General features: G+C 38.3%; 2 protein-coding genes across 2 annotated transcripts in view; one reads left to right on the top strand and one right to left on the bottom strand.

Annotated features, from left to right (window-relative positions):
* Window positions 1-1,809: 1,809 nt before the first annotated feature.
* Window positions 1,810-10,080, bottom strand: LOC139975985 (protein LZIC-like). Its single transcript, XM_071984317.1, has 7 exons — window positions 9,922-10,080; window positions 9,205-9,318; window positions 8,278-8,413; window positions 7,524-7,622; window positions 6,030-6,125; window positions 4,943-5,024; window positions 1,810-4,319 (listed from the first exon to the last, which is right to left on the bottom strand). Exons 2-7 carry the CDS (start codon window positions 9,303-9,305, stop codon window positions 4,267-4,269), a joined length of 567 nt encoding a protein of 188 aa, XP_071840418.1. The 5' UTR covers window positions 9,306-9,318; window positions 9,922-10,080; the 3' UTR covers window positions 1,810-4,266.
* Window positions 10,081-15,321: 5,241 nt separating this feature from the next.
* Window positions 15,322-26,636, top strand: part of LOC139975981 (alkaline phosphatase-like) — a 28,521-nt gene continuing 17,206 nt past the window's right edge. Inside the window, exons 1-2 of the mRNA XM_071984310.1 lie at window positions 15,322-15,473; window positions 21,791-22,026. Coding sequence (XP_071840411.1) covers window positions 15,422-15,473; window positions 21,791-22,026 — 288 coding nt within the window. The 5' untranslated portion in view covers window positions 15,322-15,421. The remainder of the gene's footprint in view (window positions 15,474-21,790; window positions 22,027-26,636) is intronic.

The following is a 26,636-nucleotide window of genomic DNA, read 5'->3' as shown; positions in this document are numbered from 1 at the left end:
TTTGTAAGGGAATGGGGGGACCTCCTCGGAAAGAAAACACACGTCAAATGATGCTAACAGGCCTCGTAGCCAGGAATTTGCCAAGGGAGGGGCGAAACTGTAGATTCGGCATTGCAAACTATCTAAGCGTAGCGCCACCATGGTTGGCGCGAAGCGTACAAGAAAATTTTGGCTGAAAATGCCTCCCAGATCGCTGGAAATGGGACTTCCCAGGCCTTGTAAGTTGCATCTTAGCATTTTCTCTTTTGAAAATACTAGCGATATCATAAAAACATTAAACAATTTTTTAAAATATGCTCAAGGGGGGGGGTCGGCTGCTCCCTTCGCCCCCCCCCCTGGCTACGCGCCTGAATGCTAACTGGTCCTTTCAGGGGAATCAATCTCTCTTCCTCAACCAATACTCCCGGGGTTGTGAAACGCGTTTGAGCAGGCAAATTTATCTGTGACATGTTTCATCGAACTTATTAGCAAGTAAGGTTGTTACATATTTCACCAACCCACTTGTGGAAGGGGTAGGGAGTGGGGTAGTTGTGAGTTTGAAGTTTGTCTCCCTTTCCCGCCCACGTGCAGAAATGTATTTTTCTTCTCTACCGAATGGCACTCGTCAATTCCAAAATGGAAATGGATACTTTTTTATTATCAAACGGGAGAACCACCATAAGACCTGGTGTACTTTAATGGTTCTGTGATCCCCTTCTCCCCTTAGTAACTTTAAAGGGATATTTTGTTTACAGACTATGTAACACTTATATGGAGAAGAATATATTCTACATCGTTAGTTGAAACTCCCATCTCAATGCATTCTACCTAACTCAAGATGTGGTTGAATAAATGTGACCTTTATATTTCAATCTAAACCCTCCAATTATTCGTAAACGAACGGGGTGCTCTTCTCGGCAAGAGGGGACATCCCTCTCACCAGATTTGCAGCCCCATCCGCGGCGGGGAACAGTTTTGGTCGAAAACGAACGGGCGGGGGGGGGGGGTGGGGGGTAGCTCCTCTCTCCGAGAGAAGGGGACGACAGTAGGTGGTCTGTGATGTCATCATGTTAGATGTTTGGCCCCTTATAACTTGTATGGGGGATGATTTATGATTGTTCCGTTATTCAGTTTGAAAGTTTGTCGAAATAGAGTCATTCTCAAAGGTCTATTTGAGATTGGCCTACAGTGTTTTGCATGTCCTAATGCATACCTCTGACATGAATGTGAAAAATGTGTAGACAAATTAATTTAGTCAGTATGTTAATCACTTCCCATTGGCTCTTATAATCATAGGCGTAGTAGGCGGGGTGGGGAGGGGGCTGGGAGGCTGCAGCCCCCAACCAAATATTTTTGTGAAAATTTGGGCATTATGTTGAGAAATATTCGGGCACTTACTGATAGAAAAATAATTTGCAATATGTTTTTCAAATTTTGGTTATATTTTTCGGGCAAGTCTTTTCAGCCCCCCCCCCCCAATCAAATTGGGCTCCTCCGCCTATGCTTATAACAAGCTGAGCTTGGTGTTGTATGAGGGCGCACTACTCCCGGGCAGTACCGTTTTGTTGAAACCACCATTCTTAACTCACCCAATGTGATTCATTATATTTCTGTTTTGTTTAATTATGAGTTCTGAATTTTTCCTAATTGCCCAGCCATTGTCAGAGTTTCACTTCTGTTGTCATTCACAACGATACCCAAAGAAACCAAATCTTTTCAACCCACTCCGCCCCCTCCCCACCCATCCACCTACCCCAGAAACTACACTAGGGACTGACATACATATCACAATAAACTGGTTGGACAATATTAAAAATAACTCGCATCTAATTTAATTTCCCAAAGGCTCAACTTTATATTTTTTTTATTGTTGAGTTCATTTCAACAAGTCTTAACGACCTTATTAAATACATAAATAAAAACAGAGATAGAAGACAGAAAGCACATTGTTAATTTCAAAGTATATCAAATATTAATGCTAAGTCCTTCACTAATTCTCCCTCCCTCCTCCCCCCACCCACCACCAAAAAAAGCAAATAGAAGTTGCAAATGGCATTCAAAGTTATCACCATTTGTTCTCCCGACCCACAAAGCCCGTAATCTCCCAGTCCCAACTCATGAAAAGTTGTTTGTCAAAATATCCACCCGCCCTTTGTCCTTCTCTCCACCCTATCTAACCTCCTTTGTCCTTCTCTCCACCCTTACTAACCACTCATGATGATTTTCTAACCCCATCCCCTTAATCCCACTCTCCACCCTTACTAACTCCCTTTGTCCTTCTCTCCGCTCTTACTAACCCCATCCCGTTTGTCCCACTCTCCACCCTTACTAACCCCATCCCGTTGTCCCACTCTCCACCCTTACTAACCCCCTTTGTCCTCTCCGCTCTTACTAACCCCATCCCGTTTGTCCCACTCTCCACCCTTACGAACCCCCTTTGTCCTTCTCTCTCCGCTCTTACTAACCCCATCCCATTTGTCCCACTCTCCACCCTTACTAACCCCATCCCGTTGTCCCACTCTCCACCCTTACTAACCCCCTTTGTCCTTCTCTCCACCCTTACTAACCCCCTTTGTCCTTCTCTCCACCCTTACTAACCAACTCATGATGATTTTCTAACCCCATCCCCTTTGTCAAACTCGCATCCAAAGCTGTCTCCCTGTCTTCCAAGCACCTCCAAATACGGAACTATTCTTTACTGCACCTCTCCATATCTTGATTCCGATCTCTCCCCCTCCTCCCCCCCCCCCCCACCCATCCACATGCTCCATCTCACCTCCCTATCATCACCTCTATCCAATGTCAAACTCCCCTATGAATATTCATACATATGTTAAACACCATACAGCAGTAAATACAAACTCCACTGACCTGTTAGTAAGATACCTTATCATTAAATCATCAGCTTGACACTCAAAAACAACAATTTCACAAAAAAGAAAGAAACTGTCCAAAAATCAAATACATTCTTGAGTTTGGTCAGCAATTTCAAAACCAAACAAATTTTACTACATAGGTTGCAATGCAAATGAGCAAACTAAGACCACCTCCTAAAATGATTTTCCATCAAATAAGGTGTGGCCTAAAGAAAGCAATTGCTGATTTTTATTTTATTTTTTTCTCAATGCTTTGTCACACAGGCAGTTCCTTGTTTCCTTGTTTTGTCATATAAATCTTAATCATATATTAAAATGCAAGTGGAAAACTGCAAGCATTTTGGCTTCATTGCTTGAAATTAAAGTTGACCATTCACATATCCACACTGATAAGGGATTTCAGTCACAGAAATAGAAAAAAAGAATTAAGAATATATTAAATTCAACACAAAAAGCTCCATTGAAGGGTTCTTTATCAAGATTCTCTGATTTTGGTTTTTCTTCGTCGTTGCAATGACAAATTCAAACCAAAGCAATACTCTCCTCATAACCTTAATATTAAGTGGCAAGTACTTGTATTAGTAAAATGTTTCTGATATATTTAGTGGTGCGCCCCCCCCCCTTCTCTCTCTCTTTTTGTAAAAGTTTTAAATCCTTCCGGAGTATAAATATATGCGGCAACTAATTAAACAATCTTGGTATCTCTTGTTTGTTTATTTTTGCATCGCAAATTTATTTGTTTGTATCCCAAATCAACAGCAAGAGAAACAAACAAAGTCCACAGTTTGGTGAAAAGTATGAAAGCAATCAAAGCTTTGGTAAATATCGCAAAACAAATTAGAAGAGAAGGAACCGGACACAGAAATAAAGATGAACTTTAACACCCCAGAGACCAGCTAAATAGTTTAACAAATACACTATTAGAAAGTAAAAACCTTTTACAAGATTTCAAGCATAAAAAATGGCTTAAAGAATTTCACCAAACTATGTTCCTGGAAATCTTTGTCACCTTAACTTTATGTTCATTTCATTTATTCTTCAATTACATTAGAAAAGGTCAAAGAGTCATCGTCTTCAAAATTCTGTTCCTCACTCTACTTGTGCATTTTCACAGTTTGGCTGTTTAGTATCAGGTACTTTACAAAATAGCAACTGTAATACTGATACACACTGTATATTGCCACCAAACTCAAACTGGACCCAAAAAGGTTTATGAAATGACCCCGTACGAAAGAAACGGGGGTAAATCGATTGCGATATATTTAGATCATCAACGACCGTGAGGATACCAGCAGTTCTTCACTGCCTATCATCCTCACATCAGAAGCTTATTTCTGAGTTGCCATTGTCCAATTGCTTGTAGATCTGAGACATACTAGCCAATAGCTAATATGCTTGCCCTCATGAATATTCATTGAGCAGCCTCAACCTGTGACCCAGCGACCTTTAGTAATTTATCTCCTCCTGTGAAAAATGACCAAAAACGATGAAATCAAATATCAGTACCTTGTGAGGATACCCTGTTAACAATAATTGTGTGGATAGACCATGGTTGAAACACACTGTTAGAGTGTAACGGTGGATTGGTGGGGGGGGGGAGGGGGGTGAACAGATTAGAGGGGTGTCTTTGTGTGATAAAGGTTACATACAATTTTAAAGTCTTAATATTCATCTTCAAAAGTGTGAAAGCAGCTATTGGATTTGGGTCTGAGAAGGGGAGGCAGGGATTGGCATGGGAGTGGGGTAGATAGAGAGGGTCGGATATCATAATTTAGATCATATTTAAAGAGGAAACATACACATGATGAAGAAACTTACTTATCCAACAAGAAGACTTAAAATGGAAAACTTCTTCATAGGCAAAGCCTTAGTTGTAAAAGTTCTTTTTGATCTAATCCAAATGAAATAGACAGTTTTAGTGTTTTTTTAAATTTGCATGTTTCCAATGCCGATCCATCGGCAAAGAATAATTATATATCGTGAAACAATCTACTCAATAATTCAAAAACTTACATTCACCTCAAAGGGTAAACAAATGCAGAAAAATCAAACAAATTTGTACAGACTTCCTGCCAAAAATATCTTACCGATATCTGCAGATACTTTTTCAAACTCCGCAAGAGCTTGGTTGGAGTTGCTACTCAGGAATGCCTCCTCCGTGGAGATAAGCTAAGGAAAACAAAAACCAGAAACAGAAAATGGTCACCACTCATGATATGAAGGGTGTCACCAACTGCTCGAGGCATTTCTCTCGCACGTAAGAAAACGACAGGTTATAAAAACAAATGATTTGGAGGATACAAAGAGGATTTGTTTGATGAAAGATAATTATCCAGCCATCGAGTCAAGTTCTTGACTTATTTGGCAAATAAAATTGAAGGTGATGTTTAAAGTTCAGTTCAGTTTAGTTAATATATTTCGCATAGACATACAAAACAGTGCAGTAATGGTATATACAGGATACTAGAAAAAAACATAAAATGTTTATCAAAGCTAGTAACCCTAAAGAAAAAGAAAGAAAATAACAGAACAAAATAAGAAAGAAAAACAAAATGTAGAAAACAAACTTGACAATAATATCAATCACGGTACTTGGAAGTTAGATAACTCTTTAGTTTATACTTAAATGAAGCAAATGATTTCGAATGTCTAATACCAGTTAGGAAATTATTCCATACTTTATAACAGTAATTGTTTAGCAGAAACTTTCCATGTTTAGAGCAGTGTCTAGTGACAGAGAACTAAATGGAAACTGAACGTGAACAGTTCCTCATATGTACACATGATGTCACCTTATCTCATGTATTTCAACTTTGCCTAGCAGATTTTAGCAGAGTCCTTTAAAACTGTTACAATTTCATGACTTTTGCAGGCCTTTCAAACACCTTCTGTCAAGCCTGAGAATATTATGAAGGTTTCCTTCCCCTTGGAAGCCTGTTGGTATGTAAGTTTCCACTCCATCCCATCTGACCTTGCTTCAATATTTTTTATCTCAAGGGGTTAAAAACCCTCGAAGGCCCTCAAAACATATTTGAAATTGACCCTTGTTACTAACACAAAAACAGGTTTCCACTATGGGTTTCACACGTGTATCCAATACAAACGTATTCCCTAAATGCTAACAAGACATATTTACTTCTAGTCAGTGAGAGAATGTCTATTTTTTTCTCATACCTTGTCACCCAATTTCTTCAGAGCAGTCAGGATTTCCAGCTTCTGTTGCACAAACATATCCGAAGGCAATTTCCCTACTTTGTGATCTCGCTCCACCTGTACGGTAATCAGTAAAAAAAAAAAAAAATCTTTTTTACTTTCCAGTTTATTTTGGTAAACCGAAAAACTGGTATTCGTATTTTCTGCAACACGTAACTGTCGAGACTGAGAAGTTTGGAAGAATGTTTGTTAAATTTTTTATGAAAGATAAGCAATGTTCTTTGTCAAAGTTGCAGAAATTAACCTACTATATATTTTAAAGATAATGCCTTTAAATTTGATGATTAAACTTGGAACTCTTTTCATCTAAGAGATAATGTTTTATGACTACCTAATATTTAAGAGAATGTATATTCATCCAGTATATAGCAGCCAGTTGGGACAGTTTCCTAATGCTATTACCTCTCTAAACTGTCCTCCCATGTCATGCTTCAAAGCACTCGTTTTGACAGTATGTACAGTTCCTAACCTTTATCTGATAGGAACATGATATTCATACTGCTCGTACTGACAATATGAGTGCTTTGAAGCAAGACATGAATGTACAGTATTGAAAACAATGTCCCAACTGGGTGTAAATAGTTCGAGGGAGAATAAATATTCATCAATAGACCTGAGAAGAGAATCACAATACTAACGTTTCTTCCGCGAATTAAAGGTAAAGATCATAATACCACAAATAGTGATAGAAATCTTTTGAATCTTGACAAACCTGCATAACCTATTTTGCTTGAAAACAAATTGAAGTTTTTTTTTTTTTTTAAACAAAACATCCTCACAAAACAATGACTCATAGAACTTTTCTGTCATTTCAGAAAAGCATATTTTTAGTGGCATTCTAGCAGCATGGATATCAGACCTAGTTAGACAAACAAAGTAAACAATCCAAAAGCCGCAGCAAAAAGGAAACATGAGTTCACTGCCTTATTAAATTGAATGTATGAAAAGAAACTGACCAAGATAAAAAAAAGTCAAAAGAGATATACAGAACAAAATGAAGCTAAGGTGTGGGGAAAAAAAAAAAAAATATTCAGACTACTAACGAACATCCTCTACATTCCAAGCTCAACTCTCTGTGCAATAAAACAAATTATAATTTGAGAAATCCAAATATCATGCCATTTTTTAGAATTATACTCTTTAAGAACTCGTTTATTTACAGAGCAGCCCTTTTTGTACAAAACGGCTCCTTAGATCCTTTATTGTAGCTTTTTGATACTGTTTTAGAATTTTTACTCTTTAAGAACTCGTTTTATTTACAGAGCAGCCCCTTTTTGTAAACTGGTAAAGACAGCTTCTTAGATCCTTTGTTGTAGCTTCTTGATAATGGAAGTGACTTTACCAAAGAAAATATTTTTAGTAGATTTAAAAAATAATAAAAATATTAACTTCCTTACAATTTGATCTGTACTTTTTTTGTCATCAAATTATTTATTTCATTATCCTTTTCATTACCTCTGCAAGTCTCTGTCTTAGCTGACCAGGTTGTTTCTTTGCAAATAATCGAATAACTTCTGGAGTCTTAAAGGCCTGACTTATGGCAGCTTGTATAGCCTGCAAGGAGAAGGAGAGTAAATTGTAGAAATTTATAAACAGGAATCCCTCTCCAAGATAGACTGCATAAATTTAGATAAGCAGTTTCTTATGGCAGCTTGTATAGCCTGTAAGGAGAAGGAGAGAAATAGTAGAAATTTATATACAGGAATCCCTCTCAAAGATAGACTGAATAAGTAAGATAAACACTTTCCCCCTCCCTTTTTTCTCTCTCATTGAAAGTTAATCATTAACAAACATGCACCTTTTGGAATGAAAGATTATTGAAATACATTAATAGCCAAAAATAATAGCCAAAAAGTCATATTCAAAGCAGGAAAGAATTGACACACAAGGATAATAGTTAATATAGCCTGCAGACGATGATGGTACATGTCGGGCTACCTTTGAATTGCAAATGTTGAAGTAAATTAGCCAATCATGGTCTCCCTAAGTGTCTGGACTGATTCCTCCAAAGAGGTGATTTCTAAAGTAACATTTCCTTGATCACAGCAAATAGGTTAGGTTGGGACGATGATTGATAGTTCATTATTGCTTCCAAGGAAGCATCTATAAGTTTATGTTTTCAACAATAAACTTATACAAGTAGATGAAATGCTAGAGGCTAGTCTAATATTGTAGAGTGCTGTGATTATTTAATGGGCTCAACCCTTACCAATTGCATAGAATTAAGATCATCAACCAACGTCATATTTCCTTTAGCCATTTTGGCCAGGGACTCCTTGAAGTCGTTCAGTTGCTCCAACGTCTCCTGTTTTGTTTCTTCGTATTCATCATCATCCATATCTTCTCTGTAAAATATTTACAACAAAAATATGTAGTGTATAAGTTGGAGTAAATATGCAACATGTCCAGAAAGTTTTCTGTTCTTGTTCTGTTCTTTTTTTTAGGACTTAGATTACATTAAACACACTATCACTGAAGTTTACAAGAAGCCATGTCCCACAAGGATGATAGTACAAGACAAGAATCAATGGTGAACTCTTCACACTCTAAAAGCAGTAAAAAAAATGTACGCTATTTTTGTAATCCTGAAAATGTAAATTTATACATAGTTCTTACAAAGTTATATGCAATCACTAATTAACAGTAACATTTTAGTTTTTTATCTCTTCTGTGAAAGACAACTCCACCAGTATATACTGATCAAAACATAAATTTAATAGAATATCCTCAATCAAAATTTATGTTTTTCAATTCACTAGATGATGTTTCAAAATTTTTAACTCTTGAATCAAACATGGAATTATCTGTTGAAGTTTGAACAATGACTTTCTAGCATATTTCTAACCAACTTCTGGCAATGTCAATATCTTGTTAGAGAGAATATTTAATATTTTCAGCAAACTCGATCAGACAAACAGTGCTAGTTTTTCAACAACAACAAAAATTCAAATGGAAACAAATGATTTCATATCAGAGATGCTCATTTTTGCTGGTTTAGATTAGAAAAAGATGATATACATATTACAAAACCCTTTCTGTTCAATGTCTTTTGTGGAATGAATCAATACCACTAGAAACTGCTAAGGCATTATTCCAGAGTTTAGTCCAGGCCTGCATATTTATTTATTATACTCACCTCACTTCTTCAAGATCTGCCAGTTGAGCGACCAGTCTGTCCAATTGCTCTTCCAAATTCTGTTTTAGTTTGTCCGTCTCCGATTTTCCCCTGGAAGCCATTTTGATTGTGTTGCTACAGATAGAAGTGGAAAAAACCAATCTTTGCTGTGTAATAATAATAATATCCTTAATTTAATGTTAGAAAGGTGGTTTGCTTAAATTATTCTAACAGAATGCATAGCAGTGACTTTTTGATTAAATGACTGCTGTAACTTTTGAAAGTAGTATGATTCACTAGATTGTACAGGGGCATAAAGGTAAGGTGGAAGTACTTTACCTATCACAGTGTGTACTTTCATTGGTACTGCAACATTATAGGATTGATGCCTACATTTTAAAACAAAGTTTAGTCTAAGTTCATACTGTAGCACTATACCAATAGGATGCTCTTGACTTGGACATTTCATAATTTCACCATAGAGATGGGAAGTAGTATGTTTTACAAAAAAAGGATATCGATATCGATTATCTTAAAGGCCGAAGTTGTAACCTAGCCTTGGCCAAACGTTACTTGTTAATGTTATTGTAACTATGCCTAGCCTAGGCCTAGGTCAGTACAACTTTATTTGCTGCAGTCTTCGTGGAACTGCTACTGGCAAAACATCAGCGATGAAAGTCTCAAAAATGAATATAATCGAAAATGTTAATGAGTGACTGCTGGGTCAATTTAACTTACAAATGTCACTTGTATTAGCAGTTCTTGGTATCAGTGCCTAGAAAGGAAAACGATGGCATAGAATTGATCAATTCCTCAGCGGTGTAAGTCTTTAGCAGACTGACCGAAAATCAGCAACAATAATATGCCATAACATCGGCCAGGGTGCCACATAAATAAAAAAAGGTACTTTGACGTTCAACTACGTTCGTATGTAACGTCTGTACTCTTCTCATACATGTAATAGATCCCATCAGTGGCATGCACAGAGCAACAAGAGCAGCAACGCTACAGAAGCTCACCTAATCTTCTATTTGAGAAATTTGTTTCATTGACAATATTTCTGAGCAGTTTACCCATTAGGTTGTGCGAAAACTATAAGACATAGTCTAGGCGGGAAAACTCATTTCCCTTTGCTCCCATCTCCTTTTCCCTTGATTCCTATTCCTTTTTAGCAGACCGAGTTTGTTACAATGTTAGAAGCTTGTAAACATTTGTTCTGAAAAATAAAGGAATAAAGATAAATATATTATTTTGTTTTAATTGAAATGGACTATGATAAAGTTTGAAGTAAATTTTACCAGTCACATAAGGTTGTAATTACCGCTCTGTTGTGTTCTTGAATAAATAAAATGCAGAGCTGTACCTTAGTGAAATATTTAATCTAGAATGCAAACTATGTTGAGGTTTGATGGATGCTTTCACTCGTACCAGGATATGAGCCAATGTTATCCTTGTAAGATATCATGAATAAGTTTTGTGTATACTAGTTCTGGAGATACTGTTGATCGATCCTTTGATGAAATTTGAATTCAAAAAAATAAATACATTTATACAAGGTTTTCACTGTTTTGTTCTGTTCACTTCAGATGACTCTTGACCTCCAATAAAATCAATAAGTTCTTTTATTTATAGGAAACTAACATGCCAAGTAAAACGGTTGTCACTCGGATAAACGTTTAGAGCGCCCCTGTAACCGTAGGCCGCGGGAGCCGAGAAAGTATGGCTATATAAGCCAACATAATAGACAGTGGTATAATTATCAAAGCTCAAGTTGTCAATGGTGTTGTTCAAACAACAGTCCTATTTGTTCAAATATGGGATGTACATGATATCAAAATGCAGTCTGCACTGATTTTTCTTCAATATGACTCATTCTGTAAAATTCATGAAAGTATGAATTATGTAGTACTGTATATGCTGTGCAGGCTTGGAACCCTTATTTTGCTAAGGATAAGGAAGTACTTGAAAAGGTCCAGAGGAGGGCTACTAGGATGATTAGTTCCTTAAAGAGGGTTCCTTATTATAGGCGGTTACAACTGTTGAATCTCACCACACTGGAGCTTAGGAGGTTACGTGGGGACTTGATCCAGGTTTTCAAGATTGTGTATGGTTTCGACAATTTATCCTTTACCGACTTTTTCATGTTTGCAAACAGTAGTTGTACTAGAGGTCATTGTCTTAAACTTCAAAAGTCGCATAGTAGGATTAATATTCGGCATAACTTTTTTTCTAATAGGGTTGTGAATGAGTGGAATAGTTTGCCTGAGAAAGTTGTACTTGCAAGTAGTGTCAATGGGTTTAAGAATGCTTTGGACAAGCACTTTAAGCATTGTAATCGGGTCTGAGTGTTTGTGTCTTCAGTTTTTTTCCCTCTCTTTATAGGGTCCTTGATGGGGACTTAAGTGTCCCTCCTGATCCTTTTTTCTACTAAACTAAACTAAACTAAACTATATGGAACGTAATGTAGAAGAATTATTTGGCTTTCGTGCCTAGGCTCTGGTCTCTCATAATATGAGCGAGGTAAAATGATACATTACGAAGCTATTATAATAAAAACATATAGAGACCGGAAGACATAATATAAGCGAGGTGAAATGATGCATTACGAAGCTATTATAACATAACATATAGAGACCGGAAGACATAATATAAGCGAGGTGAAATGATACATTACGAAGCTACTATAATAACAACATAGAGACCGGAAGACATAATATAAGCGAGGTAAAATGATACATTACGAAGCTACTATAATAACAACATAGAGACCGGAAGACATAATATAAGCGAGGTGAAATGATACATTACGAAGCTACTATAATAACAACATAGAGACCGGGAAACATAATATAAGGGAAGAGAAATGATGCATTTCAAAGCTATTATAATATCAACATATAGAGACCGGAAGACATAATATAAGCGAGGTGAAATGATACATTACGAAGCTATTATAACAAAAACATAAAGACCGGAAGACATAATATGAGCGAGGTGAAATGAAACATTAGAGGACACAAACAAACACAACATCACTGAGCAAAAGTAAGCTCAAATCCTTTGAAAATCAAAACCATGTACCATGATGAAACCATTACATTAGGCCTACTATTAAAAATTAGCATATACATAAACTTACAAATCGTGGCTGGGTTGAAACTTGTCACGCACGCCAACGTTAGAACACTGGTTTTACTGCAGGTTGTCTGTCACAGGAAAATTCGAGGTAACACACAATAACAGGTAACACTTATATATTTAATACATCAAACTGTACCGAGCACACCGACTCAATCGAACTAAGTCGTAAACAGACCGTTATGAAAATAGGCAACATCCCCGACCCAAGAAGGAAGTACAAGAATTAGCATAAACTGGTCAAAATAGCCCAAATACCACCACCAATATAGTATACACTTAATGCAACTAAATATAGAAGTCAGCTTGCACGTAATTTTTATTATTTAACACAACTATAAATAATCCTTACATAAAAATAAGCGACAGGAGAAGACATGCGATTTCGGGATAACACCGCAGAAAAGCCGGGTCAGAAATGATTACATGAGCCCCCGGGATGAGGAATTTCGGGATAATTCATAATTACCAGATTAACTTACGGTGACGAAATAACGTATATGGTATCCAAGTCAGGTCGAACTAACTTTGACCTCGTAAAGACAACGATAAAATTCAGTTCTGTGAAAAACTGAATAATAGAAACGTCAATACGTGTGGTGCAGGAATTGTCTTGAGATAAAAAAAAAATATTTGTTACTCTCTTAAGCATTTGGCCTCAGTTCTCACGCTAGTTGTAAAAATTCCTACACATGACATTATGACGAGACATGCGCGGATGGTATGTACAATACTATTGCGATTAAAAGATTATTGTGTAAAAGCAAGTTGGCATGACGTTTCGATCCTAGCAGGATCTTCTTCAGAGGCTAAATGACAAGTAACAGTAACAGAAGGTACAAAAACACGCACAGAATACAGACAGGTTCATGAGCATGGTGAACACAAAGAGGTAGATGTAAGGGGATTAGTAGACAAGGGATGGAGAGGGGTGAAGATCCTGCTATAGGACGAAACGTCAGGCCAACTTACTTTTACACATTCTCTTACACAGGCTTTCTAGTGGATAAGCAGTTTGCTAATAGTTTTATTTTATTTTAAAGTATTATTGTGATAATTTGTACTCTGCTGGTTTCGTATCCCCCCGCCCCGGCCCTCCCACAAGTTCATCCCCTACCTTAATCAGTCGCCAGGAGGGTGGCCAATTTTGACTCTGACCAACACCTTTCAAATCCTGTGCACGCCACGGCTACCCATCCCCACCCTCTGTGTACGCCTATATATGTTTGCTACCATATTAATGTAAAAAAAAAAACTTCATAAGTTACATAAAGGCTTCACATATTTATTACTTGAAAATATATCATATATTTCGTTTTTTGATTTGCTATTCAGGAGGCCTGACCCAGGTAGCTTGACTCATGTTCCGAGCCATTAAGAAGATAGAGGTAAGCCACATTTTTCTCAAATAGGATTATTGTAAAGTTATATACGTTGTCTGACTTTACTCTGTTACCGGTGACTGAGTATCTATATGTTGTATATTTGTCAAGGTTACACGAAGCTCTGCGACTTATCGAGCATGAAAGTATCTTGGAGTATTCGGTTCAAGGATAAAGTCTGCTTAATTAGACCAGGGACGTATTGGCTATGCAACCTTCCAGTGAAGGCTAGGCCACTGATTCCCAGTGAAAGAAGCACACATATGCTTGGTAGGTTTCTCAGTTATTCGGATTTAAGTCATACTCCGCCTATACAGTATTATCGCATTTCCATACCACAAAGTAGGTCAATGATGAAGGATTTTCAGTCTTGGTCTTTTTATAATCGTCTTTAGTGAAAACCTGCTAACAAAAGGGCGCTATTTGTTTAAGTATACCTAATACCCAGGCTTCAAGAGTGCAAACCAATACCATTCTCTTGTACAGCAAGGGGTCTATAATCCGCCATAGACATATAGGCGCATCCCTTAATCCACATATTAAAGAAGCCTCAATTGAAATTCAGCTATAACGCGATCAAGCGGTGATCTCGAGAATGGATGTCAAGGTAATGATGTTCACACCGACTTTGATAAACTGCTCAATATTGATTCAACCATCGTATTTCAATGTACGTATAAATCAATGTAACAACTTAAAAATAAAGGTTTACCATGCACAATGATAGAATTGACTTATTCACACTAAACACGTCACTTTCCAAGGCCGCTTGAGCATAGGTAGAAGTTTTCAACTGACATGTCCTACCTACCATATGATAGCTGATGGCTTGGGATATCATCAAACATTCAATTTTTGCCACCATGTCCGTTTTAGATTTGATCTAGAAGAGCTCAAAGTTTAGCATATTGCCCCCAACCCATATGCCAGCTCTCGCTGTGGAATGTTCTTGTTTCACACAGAATTTCTACATTACCTTTAAGTCAACTTCAATCCTTCAGATGTTTAGACCGTACCATAAGTAGTTTATTTCATCCTAGAAAATAACAAATAATGCTCAGGACTCAGCAATACCCCCGTCCACACTACAAGAGATCACGTTATGAATTTTTTTCGACTATATGGGTAACCTTTCAGGCGGACGTGCACTACTCTCATTGTGGTACGGCACCTACTACATACTGCAACAGATGTGGTATTCAACTTCAAAGTTGAAGAATGATAAAAACTATATATATATATATATAAAAAATATCAAGGGCGTTGCGGGCGGAGTGGATACAAATTTAGGCACTTTTATCACAGCTGTCAGTCATATGATTCTTAACGATATATAGTAACAGTGAGGTAGAAATTTCAGTTATAGCACCAGTTTGCATCTAATCACCCCCCGGTTTTACCAAACTTTCTCTCAAAAGGAGGGGGTACCCCCCCCGCACTGAGAACCCCTCCCTGGAAAACCCGACATATTTGTACCCCCCCCTCCTCCCATTGTTGTGTTAGATTTAGATTTGCCAGTTTTATACAGAGTTAAAACTTTTAGTGATATCCTCTTTTGAATTTACTTTTTGTTTCAACTCTACGTAGATGGTCACTTTCGGCTTCCGTTGGTATAAAACTTTTATTAAATCCTTCAGGCCAGTTTCAAGCAGTCCTTGTTTGGTATTTGTGCCGCCGCCTTAGGGGTAATTGTTGACCAGCTGTGTTCTTGATTTGTTATGATGGGGATGCGTTGTATCATTTGGATAATTGTTGCTGTGATCGTTCAGAGTATGTATTTTCTTCATTTCATTTCATTTTGTTTTGTTTTTATTTATAATAAAAGTCTCAAGTTTCTTAGACATATTCTAACGCTAGTATAATCATGTTACCAACCGCAGCAGCAAGATGGGACGTTATCGGTAGATCATCATCGCCAACACCCGTATGTACCAGGTGCACAGGTACACACACACACATATATATATATATATACATACATACATACATATACATACATACCTTTACGTATAAACAACATACTTAGGTATCGTGGACATACCAATATACATCGACATGTAAACAAGTGATACGTGTAATATATAGAAAAGATTTGTTTACGCTGAAGGGGTCAATGGAAATGGCACAGTCATGAAATACAGAGGTCTCCATTGTTGTCCTGTAACGATATAACTAACATTCATTGCTTGTGGGTGTGTTTTATTTGTGTGCTCTTATACAGTTAAATCGTTATGAATGAAGTAAACCTTGGTTAAAAAATAGTTTTCAAAGGCATGGCGTATTCCGTGGCAGGCATGGCGTGTTACTATTGCAAAATGTGTTTTTCGTACACTTCCCTACAGGGACCAGGTGCAAGAAAGAGTTAAAATGCTTGCATAGATTACGCCATTCTCTCAACATGCATATGATATCCGACGAATCATTCTATTTCACAGGGAGTAGAGGTGGGTCATGGGTGGAGGGGAAAGAGGTGGGTGATGGTTGGAGTGGGTAGATGTGGGTGATGGGTGGAGGGACATTGGCGGGTGCAACTATAGGTGCCTCTGTTTATTCAACGTGTGGACGCATTCATAATTTATTTCGACAGTATAAACATGCCAATATGATCTACATGTGTAATTCCTACGTGTATACTTACATATACATATCACGTACGGATTATGTTGACTGCTATATCGCAATTGTAAGATGGCATCGTCATTCTGGGAGACACCACAATACTGTAACTGTATGCATGCATTGAACTCGTTATGTTCACAATACTTGTACGATCATTTATACTCAAACTTTCACAAATGTGTCACCATATCGTCACATTTGTGACTGTCTTATAATTTAATTATCAGTCCGCAATATCTGGGAGAAAGTTGGAAAGTCCGAACTTCTTGCAAAAGTGCGACTGCGATGAACAATTTGAGGGGCTGGGATATAATATGTAGCAATGTATACTTCAGTTTTGATTTGCCGTTCGTTTACTTAACTTCGTTTACTTAACTCAGTAAAGGCTTCTAGTATTGATTCTACCCAGCAATGTAAAGTTGTTGAGGACAAAACAGGTCATGTCTTCTTTCAGTATGTCCTTCAAGTCGTGTCGTTATTGACCGAAGTCGAATTAAAACCAAAATAAACTTTCATGGCGGTCGATTCATCACCACATTGAAAGTGTGTATGTTGACTAGACAGTCTGCATGCATGTTTAGACCAGTAATCCACCAATAGGATTTAGCATTTAGTGTTCAGTAGTGTGGGAGGGGTGACGAGGGATGGGGAGGGGTTGGGATTAGAGCTTCTGACCGCCATAGGTCTTCCAACATATTGGAAAGGGTTATACATATCACACTTGCATGTGTGGAACCTGAGCTCAGATGGGTTTCCATTATTAGACATATTTTGAAGCACATTTGAAGAGGCAACAATTACAGGTAAAAGGTCAGCCAATCATACTGATCTGCATATCACAGAGATTAATACATAGAAGCCATATCGCACCTGTTGTCGACAATACGCTTTGTACTATTTGAAGGTCGCTGGCGCCATCTTGATTCACCCAAAACATTGCCTCGCAAAGGATGTCTACATTATAGTAACGAGGTTTCGACGACATCCTGATCTTATTGTCAAAATATCTTTAATTTTCACACTTGATGCACCAGATTAGCTCGAAGTTTGTGGCGAAAGTATGCTTGTTAAAATGACCAACAGTTCACAGGTACTAAGCCGCTGCTTTCACGGTTGTTCTTACTTTTGAGAAAAAAAACCCTAGCATATTCGCAAATGTTGTACAATTTTACTTTAGGACCTTTACTAGATACATAGGGCACAACGCCCAGCCGTCTGTATCGTTTCAACATGCAAACTTTGATTAGACCAAAATGTTGAGGAGACGGCTTTAAAGAAATGTTTCAGGCCCGGGGAGCAGATACCACTTTTGAAGTGTTTTGTTCACATGATGGTACGTCAGATTAAGGGGGTGGGGTGCATGGGAGAACGCTAGCCTGAGAGTACGAGGGGGGTGTGCCCCTGAGTCAAGCCTGGCTACCGGACTGCTGGGGAGAGATTCATACTCAATTGTTGCCAATTGCGTAGTGAATGACAAACTGATGTACATTGCAAAGTCATGTTGAGGTAAAAGTACATTGTCAGTACTGCTGTGTATAAGTTGATGATGCAGGTGCTTGGAAGATAGGCCAAAACGCAAACCGACTTAATGGAACTCCCCAAATTTATTATCTCTGTACTTTCTGACTATTTTCAATGGACGTATCAGATTGTCCAAGTGGATATACCGGTATATTTAATACTTGCAAAAGAAAAGTTAAGATGGAAAAAAAAAGAATCTAAACTCCCCCCCCCCCCCAATAATTTTTTTTATAGTTCTTCTTTTTTAATATGTCGCTTAACAATGATGAATATGCTGTTTCTAATTTTTTACAATGTGAATGCCTTTATTTAAGAAAATTACAGTTACCAGGCACCATCGTAGATGTAGGCCTACAAAGTTTATTGCAGCATGTTTAGTAGTCTGCCGCAGTATATTGTTGTCTGATTTGAATTAGTCTCTTTCTTCTGTAATATTATGTTTCCATTTTGCAAATTGATCTCCAAGTTCTCTCAGGTGTCTTCGGATCATGATGTGTGGTGCCCACATGTGCATACTTTAAGTTGTCATGAATTACAGTTTATCACTTCATATAACCTCCAAAAGGATGCATACAACTTACCACTTGAAACACTTAATCTTCATCGTCAATTGCTTGGATTGGTATAAAGAGTATGTCGTGTTACACCTTAGGTTTCTTAATAAGCAATTTCAAATCAGGTAGGCCCAGTGTCATAACCTATGTGACTTTTAAGACTTTTATGAATATTCATGACCTAATTATAAATCCATGACTACATTCTAACCTGCTGATGAACTGCTCGGTGTATATGTAATAGTTGTACATGTGATTGAGGCAGCATTAATTAGACAGTGATTGCCTAGACACGTGTTCAGTCCATCTTCATTTATACTAAGGTTAGGCTGTTTGGCCTATAACGACCAGCCCCATACATAACACCCAGATAGGCCGACTGGACAAGCAAGAACAGGCGGTCTTGTTGTGTTTATTCTCAGCTGAATGTCAACATGAACACTAATATAAACCAATATTTAAAAGATTAACCGGACTCATATAATATCTGCAACTTTATTCTACTGGAGTAAATACCGAACTGGCGGACAAATGCAAAAACAATTACTACAAGGAGATACAGTAAGGTTACGGTGAGGTCATCTGGTAGACCAGTTGATCTAAAGTAGAACCCTGGGAAAATATCTATGAGTATTATACAACACCCCCTCCCTCTGTTAATACGGATGAGGTCCCATTTTGCGATACATTTTGCGATTCTGGGTCTTCTTGAACCGCTCTTACTTTATGTGCAGTGGGGTGAAGACCATCGGCATCAATACGATGACCTAAATACATGACTGAAGATGACAAAAATACACATTTCCCTTTCTTAAGGCATAACTTACTGCAGCCTCTAATGGAGATAAAACCAGTCTGAACGTTTCCTGGTGTACAACATCCAGGGGCGTATCCAGGATTTTCCAATAGGGGGGGCGCCAGGCATGAATGATCGCCGTCCTGGGGGATGGGTCTAAGGGGAGGGGTGTACAATTTTTGCTTTCAAAGAAGGGCTGAAATGCAAAATGGTGTCATATGCATGGGCGGGGATCCGTACTTCCGAGTGGGGGGGGGGGGGATATGACCTTGTTGACTATCTAAGCGTAGCGCCACCATAAGTTGGCGCGAAGCGTACAAGAAAATTTTGGGATTAACAAACCCTCTAGACGGCCGGAAACGGCACTTCCCGAGGTTTCCAAGCGGCATATACCCAACTTTAAAATAGGGATGTCATGTCCGAAATATCTCATAATCAGGATCCAAAATACTTTTTTTTTAAATTTCGGGTGTTATTGGCATGTCATTTAGTGTTTATAGTTATAATACAAACACAATTACCATCTATGTTTCTAAAACTATTATGCCGCCGAACTTCGCCAGGCAAACAAAAAATAAAGCATACGGGAGGGGGGGGGGGGGGTTGAGCGATCACCGACATCTCACATAAAGGTCGTCATCAATTTTTTTTTTTTTTTTTTTTTTGCTAAACTTTTTTTTTTTGGTATCGGCCAATAGGGGGGGGCGCGCGCCTGTTGCGCCCCCCCCCCTGGATACGCCCCTGAGTCATCTATTGCACCCGTTATCAATATGGACATCTAAATAAATATAGCCACTCTTGGAATTCCCTTCAATATATTTGCCATAATCGTTTGAAAAATATCAAGTGCCGAAGACACTTACCGAATGGCTATATGTTACACCATGACAAACCTGTGTGTGTATTAATAACAACATACTCCTTTGATTTGCCAGCCAACGACACTTGTTGGTATAGGCCTGACTAAGGTCAAGTTTGGTGAACTGCTTTCCACCAGCCAGGGACGAGAAAATATCTATCTTTGGCAACGGGATTGTATCTACTTCAGCCGCTCTGTGCACAGTCAGTAAACCTATGATAATCTCCGCTGCAGATTCGGATAGACCTATCAAGTTTCATTACAGTCATTATCAGGGGCGTCGGAAGCTATTTGGGATTGGTACGGCAGATCAGAGTGTGGCCATCTATCATAATTATCGGGGGGGGGGGAGGGGCGTTTGGTAGGTCAAACTACGCTACGCGCCACCATGGTTGGCGCGTAGCGTAATGGAGAAAAGTTTGCAAAAATGCCTCCCAGATTGCAGGAAATGGCACTTCCCGAGCTTGAAAACAAGACCTGCCAGAGTAGTCACATTTAGCCTACTGGCCGTCGTCATTATTGAAAATTATTGAAAAATATACCTCCCACATTATTTTTTGCCATTTTCTTTTCTTAGTCCTACTTTCTTTTCTTTTTTTGCGCCGTGGATATTGGTCCGGCGTACGGTACCGGCTCCGATGCCCCTGACTATATCGGTGCTGACTGGTCCGAGTACTGTACCGGTGCAATGATGCCTTCATCTTGTCACCTTTATAGCTCTTTCTCGACTATTTCACTCATCCCATAAGGAACGGTCCTATAGCTTTGTAGTCATCTGGGGGCTATAATTGTTTCATCAAACGTATAAGGTAGCCTTTGACCCTTTGAGCATTCCTAGACCCTCCTTGGAGACGTCGCTATGGCCGTGTACCTCTTCTACCTACCTAGGTTATCGAGGTGAATTTGCTCTGCCCCTTTCTTTTGTTTTACATTGGAGATGCTCTCCCAGTCCAGCGTCAATTCACTGAGACAGTTTCGACCAATTAAAGGGGAGCCCCTCGCCCTCGACAACATACAATGGTAGTTTTCCATGACAACTCCCTGGTTTGACAGCCTGTCCCATGTAAACAATATATCTGACATGAACCTTCCCGATATGTTCAGTTTCTCGTCAGTGTTAGTACGTAAATTATTATTCTGTCTTACTTAATGGAATATTCCGAAATGATTCAAACAGCTTCTGCGAAAACTCGACACTGATCCAACCTCGGACAACCAAAATACCTGGTACCGCCACATCTCTAATCCACCCATGCCAAAATATCTCCAACTTGTATATGCTACCCAAAACCCACAAAGCGAACATCCCGGGGCGACCAATTGCATTTGAGCGTATCCTAAAAGACTGTGTATTTCTATATGTCTTGATAGTGGTATTTTTGTTACCTAGTTGAAGGGTTTAAACCCGAAACGTTGTAATTGAAGAAACTGACTTTTGCATAGTATCAACCAAGTTTTGGACCTCCATGTATTTCTATCCTATTCTATTTGGTGAGAACCGTTAATTTGAGAACTTTCATATTCCAGCCAAAATGAGGAATGGATGCGGTGCTCAATGAAATTGATGTGGTTGCATAAATACCTTTTGGGTATGTTTAATCAAATTAAAATTGACAAAAAAATCATCGTGGCAGTATTTGTTGTTTACTTATACCTGCCTAACGAGGATAACGATATGACCGAAATCCCGCCTCTTTGACTATACTGCAGTTTAATTTCTCCTTTTCTCCCCATATAGTTGCTCTCTCACAGCGAGCACAACACTGGAACGATGAAGCAAAGATAGCACTGAATGAAGCTCTCCGCTTGGAGATGGACTGGGGAGTAGCCAAGAATGTTATTCTATTCTTGGGTGATGGCATGGACATAACCACTCAGACAGCGGCGAGGATCTTCAAAGGGCAACGTAAAGGAGAGACCGGAGAGGAAGGTTACCTTAGATGGCACAAATTCCCATACGTCGCCCTTTCAAAGGTTGGTTATCCCATTTAGAAGAGCTCTCTGCTATATGGCCTGGGTGTTCACAAAAAAAAGGAACGTAGTTGTAGGCGATCCTTGCACCCTGGAAGGTCAACATAGTGAAAGAAAAACGACAACAACAAATATGTAATTCCTCGTTCAAAATATTCACAGCTATTAAAAAACAAAAATCGGCAGAGGTCATGGAAAACGAGAGAGCAAGTTCGCATAAACATTCCGTGTAGGGATTAGCTGAACAGCAGGGTTTTGGATTCCTGCAGTCAGAAGCCAAAGGAATCTGTGCGATGACAATGGCGTGTGTGTATGTATGGGGTACTTGCTTGTAAACACGGTAACCCAAAAAGTTAATGGTGGATTAACTTCATACTTGGTATGTGGATCCATCCGTCTTATTGAGTACAAGAAGTTTATTGCTTTGCTTGAAGCTCAATGGTCACTTCGGAACACAATAACTCAAAAAGTACATCTTTGTCGAACTTCATACATGGTATGCAGATACAGTTTGTTGAGTACGAGAACCCTTTTGAAATTGGTGGAGGTCAAAGGTCGTTTAAGTTCAACATTTAAATGAAAGTCTGAAAATCTTACATGATAACTCCAAAATTAAAGCTACCATTAGTAATTTGTTATTTCTCCAATGCTATGATTTCCTCTTGGTGAAAATAGTTTGATCAAATTCAGTTCGGTTTAGTTATGTAAAGGGGCTCTATAGGTCTTCAACGAAACATAGCTGGCATCCAGGTAATGAAATCTACTTCAGAGTTCACACCCTTCTTTAAAACGTGCTGAGCTACCAGGGGTTAACAGGTTATCTCAAATGGTGGAAAACACAGTATATAAAAAATTTCGTGTGACCCTGTGACCCTGTGACCTATTTAACGGGATTTTCTACCTCAAATTTGGTACAATGTGTTTTTATTTATAGGAAGACTGTTCTTTCTGGATATTGGAACAGTTTGGTTTTAACTTCTATACTGTAAAATCCTTTATGAGTGAGGAAGATGGTTGATGCCTACAAGGGATTTCTACAAATCTTTTCTGGTTCTCACATGCATGATGCTTGGACAAATTAAACTCACTTGCTCTACAGAAGTCAGTTAGTAACACAATTTTGAAATCTGAGCAAATTGTATTGCAAGGAATCACAAAGTTAATTGACTGTCTGGTTATGTTGTTATCGCCCCATGTCCCAAACAGGTGCTATATAGATATGACAGACTCCTGTTGAGAAACTGAAAATAACTGACAATTTTCTTATAGCTATATATATATCTATATATAATATATTATACCTATGCAGTAAATTACAACATGCTGTTACTCGAGTTTCACGCCTGCAATGTGCGGTGATCGTCAGACAACTGGACGTAAACATTCATGTATGTTACCTTATTTATTCCAAGCACGGTCAGGCGGTTTAAGATTAGCTCTGTGTTTTCGTTTATTCTGTCCTTAGTACGTAAGGTTTGCCAGCTTTTCTTCTACGCAGAGGTTGCATTGAACAGATTCACGTTTCTGTGTGTTCGATTCGTTCACTATCTCCCAGCTTATATTGTGGCTAATTCCCCCTCATTTCAGGTTCCATACGTACTTTGACGGTCTCTGTTTCTGTTACCGTAGATACTTTTCGTTTCTGAGAGATTTTGCAGCAGGAAGTGAACATCTTAATCTTTGTCATATACATATATATATATATACGAAGCGCTTTACAGGAATTGAAACAAATAATATTACAGGAACATTTAAAATACAGGAAACAATCACAAGCAAAGAGTACAAAAATATCGCCTAAAAGGTATATACCATAAAACTTATAAAAGGATAGAAAAATACATTACAGCTATGGTGATACAAAAATACTTTACAGTTCAAACATCAAAGGCAATTCTAAAATAATATGTTTTCAGCGATGTTTTAAAACTGGCAAGGTTTGCGCAGGTACGCATTGAACTCGGCAAGGCATTCCACAGCTTGGGCGCACATACAGGAAACATTTAAAATACAGGAAACAATCAAAAGCAAATAGCCTAGTTAAAAAATATCGCCTTAAAGTTATATACACATAAAACTTATAAAAAGATAGAAAAATACATTAAAGCTATGGTGATACAAAAATACTGTACAGTTCAAAAGTCAAAGGCAATTCTAAAGTAATATGTTTTCAGCGATGTTTAAAAAACACATAGGCTATATATTATATGCATGTGTGCGGGCGTGCATGTATGTATGTAGATCGAACTTACTGTTTTCTATTTTGTTGGGTGAAACTGACTACTCCATCCCATCCATCCCATATACACTCAGTGGACCGGGCGGGGGAGGGGGGGGGTGGCGTGGTGGCTCTGTTGTAATCTGCTATTAGAGCACAACGTGCACGATTTACCCCCTCTTCTTCATACCATGCACATATCCTCTTTAAATGCTCGGTTGGCGCGGAATGGTTGAGTTAAACATGTTCTACATGGAGCTCCGACATCTACTCGCACTTGCGTTTGAGTAATTATTTTGAAAATTACACTTTGTTAAAGGGGGCAGGACACGGTTTTTAAAGGTTTATTCACACCTATAAATATTTCAACTATTCAGTCCTCGTAAAGAGGGTCAAAATGTGAGGAAATGTACCTCGTAATGATTGTGTGCTTATTTCCTACACGTTAGTACCGAAAACGTTGATTTGACACCGCTAGTTCCGTTGATTTAGACCGATAATACCGAAAAACTGATAATTAGACCTTTAGTACCGAAAACCGTGATTTTAAAACGTGAATATTTCGACCGTCGAGATTGGTTTCAGGTTTGGTCGTTTTAAGAATGGAACGCACAAGGAAAACAACGACTTCACACGTATATAGAGAACCTTTCTATATTGCTCTTGATTTGTAGTTGTACTTGGCACATTAAGCAAAAGGCTTGAAAAAAGGCTCGGAGGAATGTTGACAGCGGCGGTGACGTCTCAATAAATCGACATTTGGGAGCTATAAACAGGTAACATTTGAAGCGGAGTTCATACCCAGGTATAGTCCATGTATATGTATAGTTTTATCATATTCATCATACAGCTGATTCAGTACAAAGGAAATCATCAAATTTATTGTTTTAGTCGTAAACCTTTATCAAACAATGACATATTATCTAGGTATTATAACTGGTGAAACACCAAGTATCATGTTGCGGCTTTCATTATCCCAGTCAATCACCCTTGGTAACTCTCATTGTAAACCATAACCCATTCTTCTTTTTGTGTATCATAATCAGGCGCGGCGGAACGGGAAAATTATTGGGGGGGCTAATGTGTGGAGACTATCTAAGCGGAGCGCCACCATCGGTTGGCGCGGAGCGTAGAAGAAAATTTTCGGTTTTTTCAAACCCCCAGATGGCCGGAAACGGCACTTCCCGAGTGTTTTATGCTGCGAATACCTAGCCCTAAAATATGGGTCTCAAGCCTGCAATTTCTCAGATTGCACGTAAAAATCTGTAAAAACATTGTAATTTGTATATTCGATGGTGTTTTAAGAGAGTAGCTATTACTCGTGTAGTGTACTCGCAAAGACGTTTTTGACTGTAGTAAATTACTACTTGCAATTACATGCAATAATTAAATAAATGTGATAAGAAAAAACAGAAAGCATTTCAATAATGTCAACAAATGGGCAGCGACGTAGCCAGGAATTTGAAAGGGGGGGGGGAGCACTTTTTGCGATTGATATGGATTTTCAAAGTTGTAGGCACGACTATCTGAGCGGAGCGCCACCATCGGTTGGCGCGGAGCGTAAAAGAAAATTTTTGGTTTTACAAACCCCCCAGATGGCCGGAAACGGCCCTTCCCGAGTGTTCATTCTGGTTCCCTGGCCTCTTGCTAACTTGAGACACCTCATTCAATATCACTTTTAAACCCAAAAAACAAATGAGTTAAAATAGTACGTAATTCAATACTACATAATGTATTTAAAATTAGCAAGGTACATGTACAGAGTAGTCTTACGTTTCAACTTCTAATACTTATAGATACAAAGATAGGCCTGAAATGTCTTTGATACAACTATAGCCAGTAATTGTCTTTGATACAACTGTAGTTATTAAATGTCTAATTCAATACTACATAATGTATTTAAAATTAGCAAGGTACACGTACAGAGTAGTCTTACGTTTGAACTTCTGATACTTATAGATACAAAGATAGGTCTGAAATGTCTTTGATATAACTATAGCCAGTAATTGTCTTTGATATAACTGTAGCTATTAAATGTTTAAGTTAGCCTAATAAGTGAAGGCGAGAGGTATCCGACGATTGCAATCTGATGCAAATTTCTCAACTGTTTTCTCAACTGAAATATTATCTGCGTAAACGGGTTCTTAACTACATGTTAAAAAACTGACAAGATCGGATCCTAGTCTTTTTCGGCGGGTAGAGTGTTGAATGAAACGGCACGCGATAGAAATGACAGCCTAGATGACAGAAGAATAGGTCACCTAATTTAGCCATATTCTTGCTACGTTCATTTCAATAGTTTTTCCTGTCTATAGACTCTTAAACTCGTCCAGCAAGCTTATCGATTTGAATTATGGGTGTTTTTAAAAAAAAGATAACTTGGCCAAAAAAATGT

Source organism: Apostichopus japonicus, chromosome 11 (assembly GCF_037975245.1).
Source record: "Apostichopus japonicus isolate 1M-3 chromosome 11, ASM3797524v1, whole genome shotgun sequence".
Classification (NCBI taxonomy): Eukaryota; Metazoa; Echinodermata; class Holothuroidea; order Aspidochirotida; family Stichopodidae; genus Apostichopus; species Apostichopus japonicus.
This window is presented reverse-complemented; position numbering and strand designations above follow the sequence as displayed.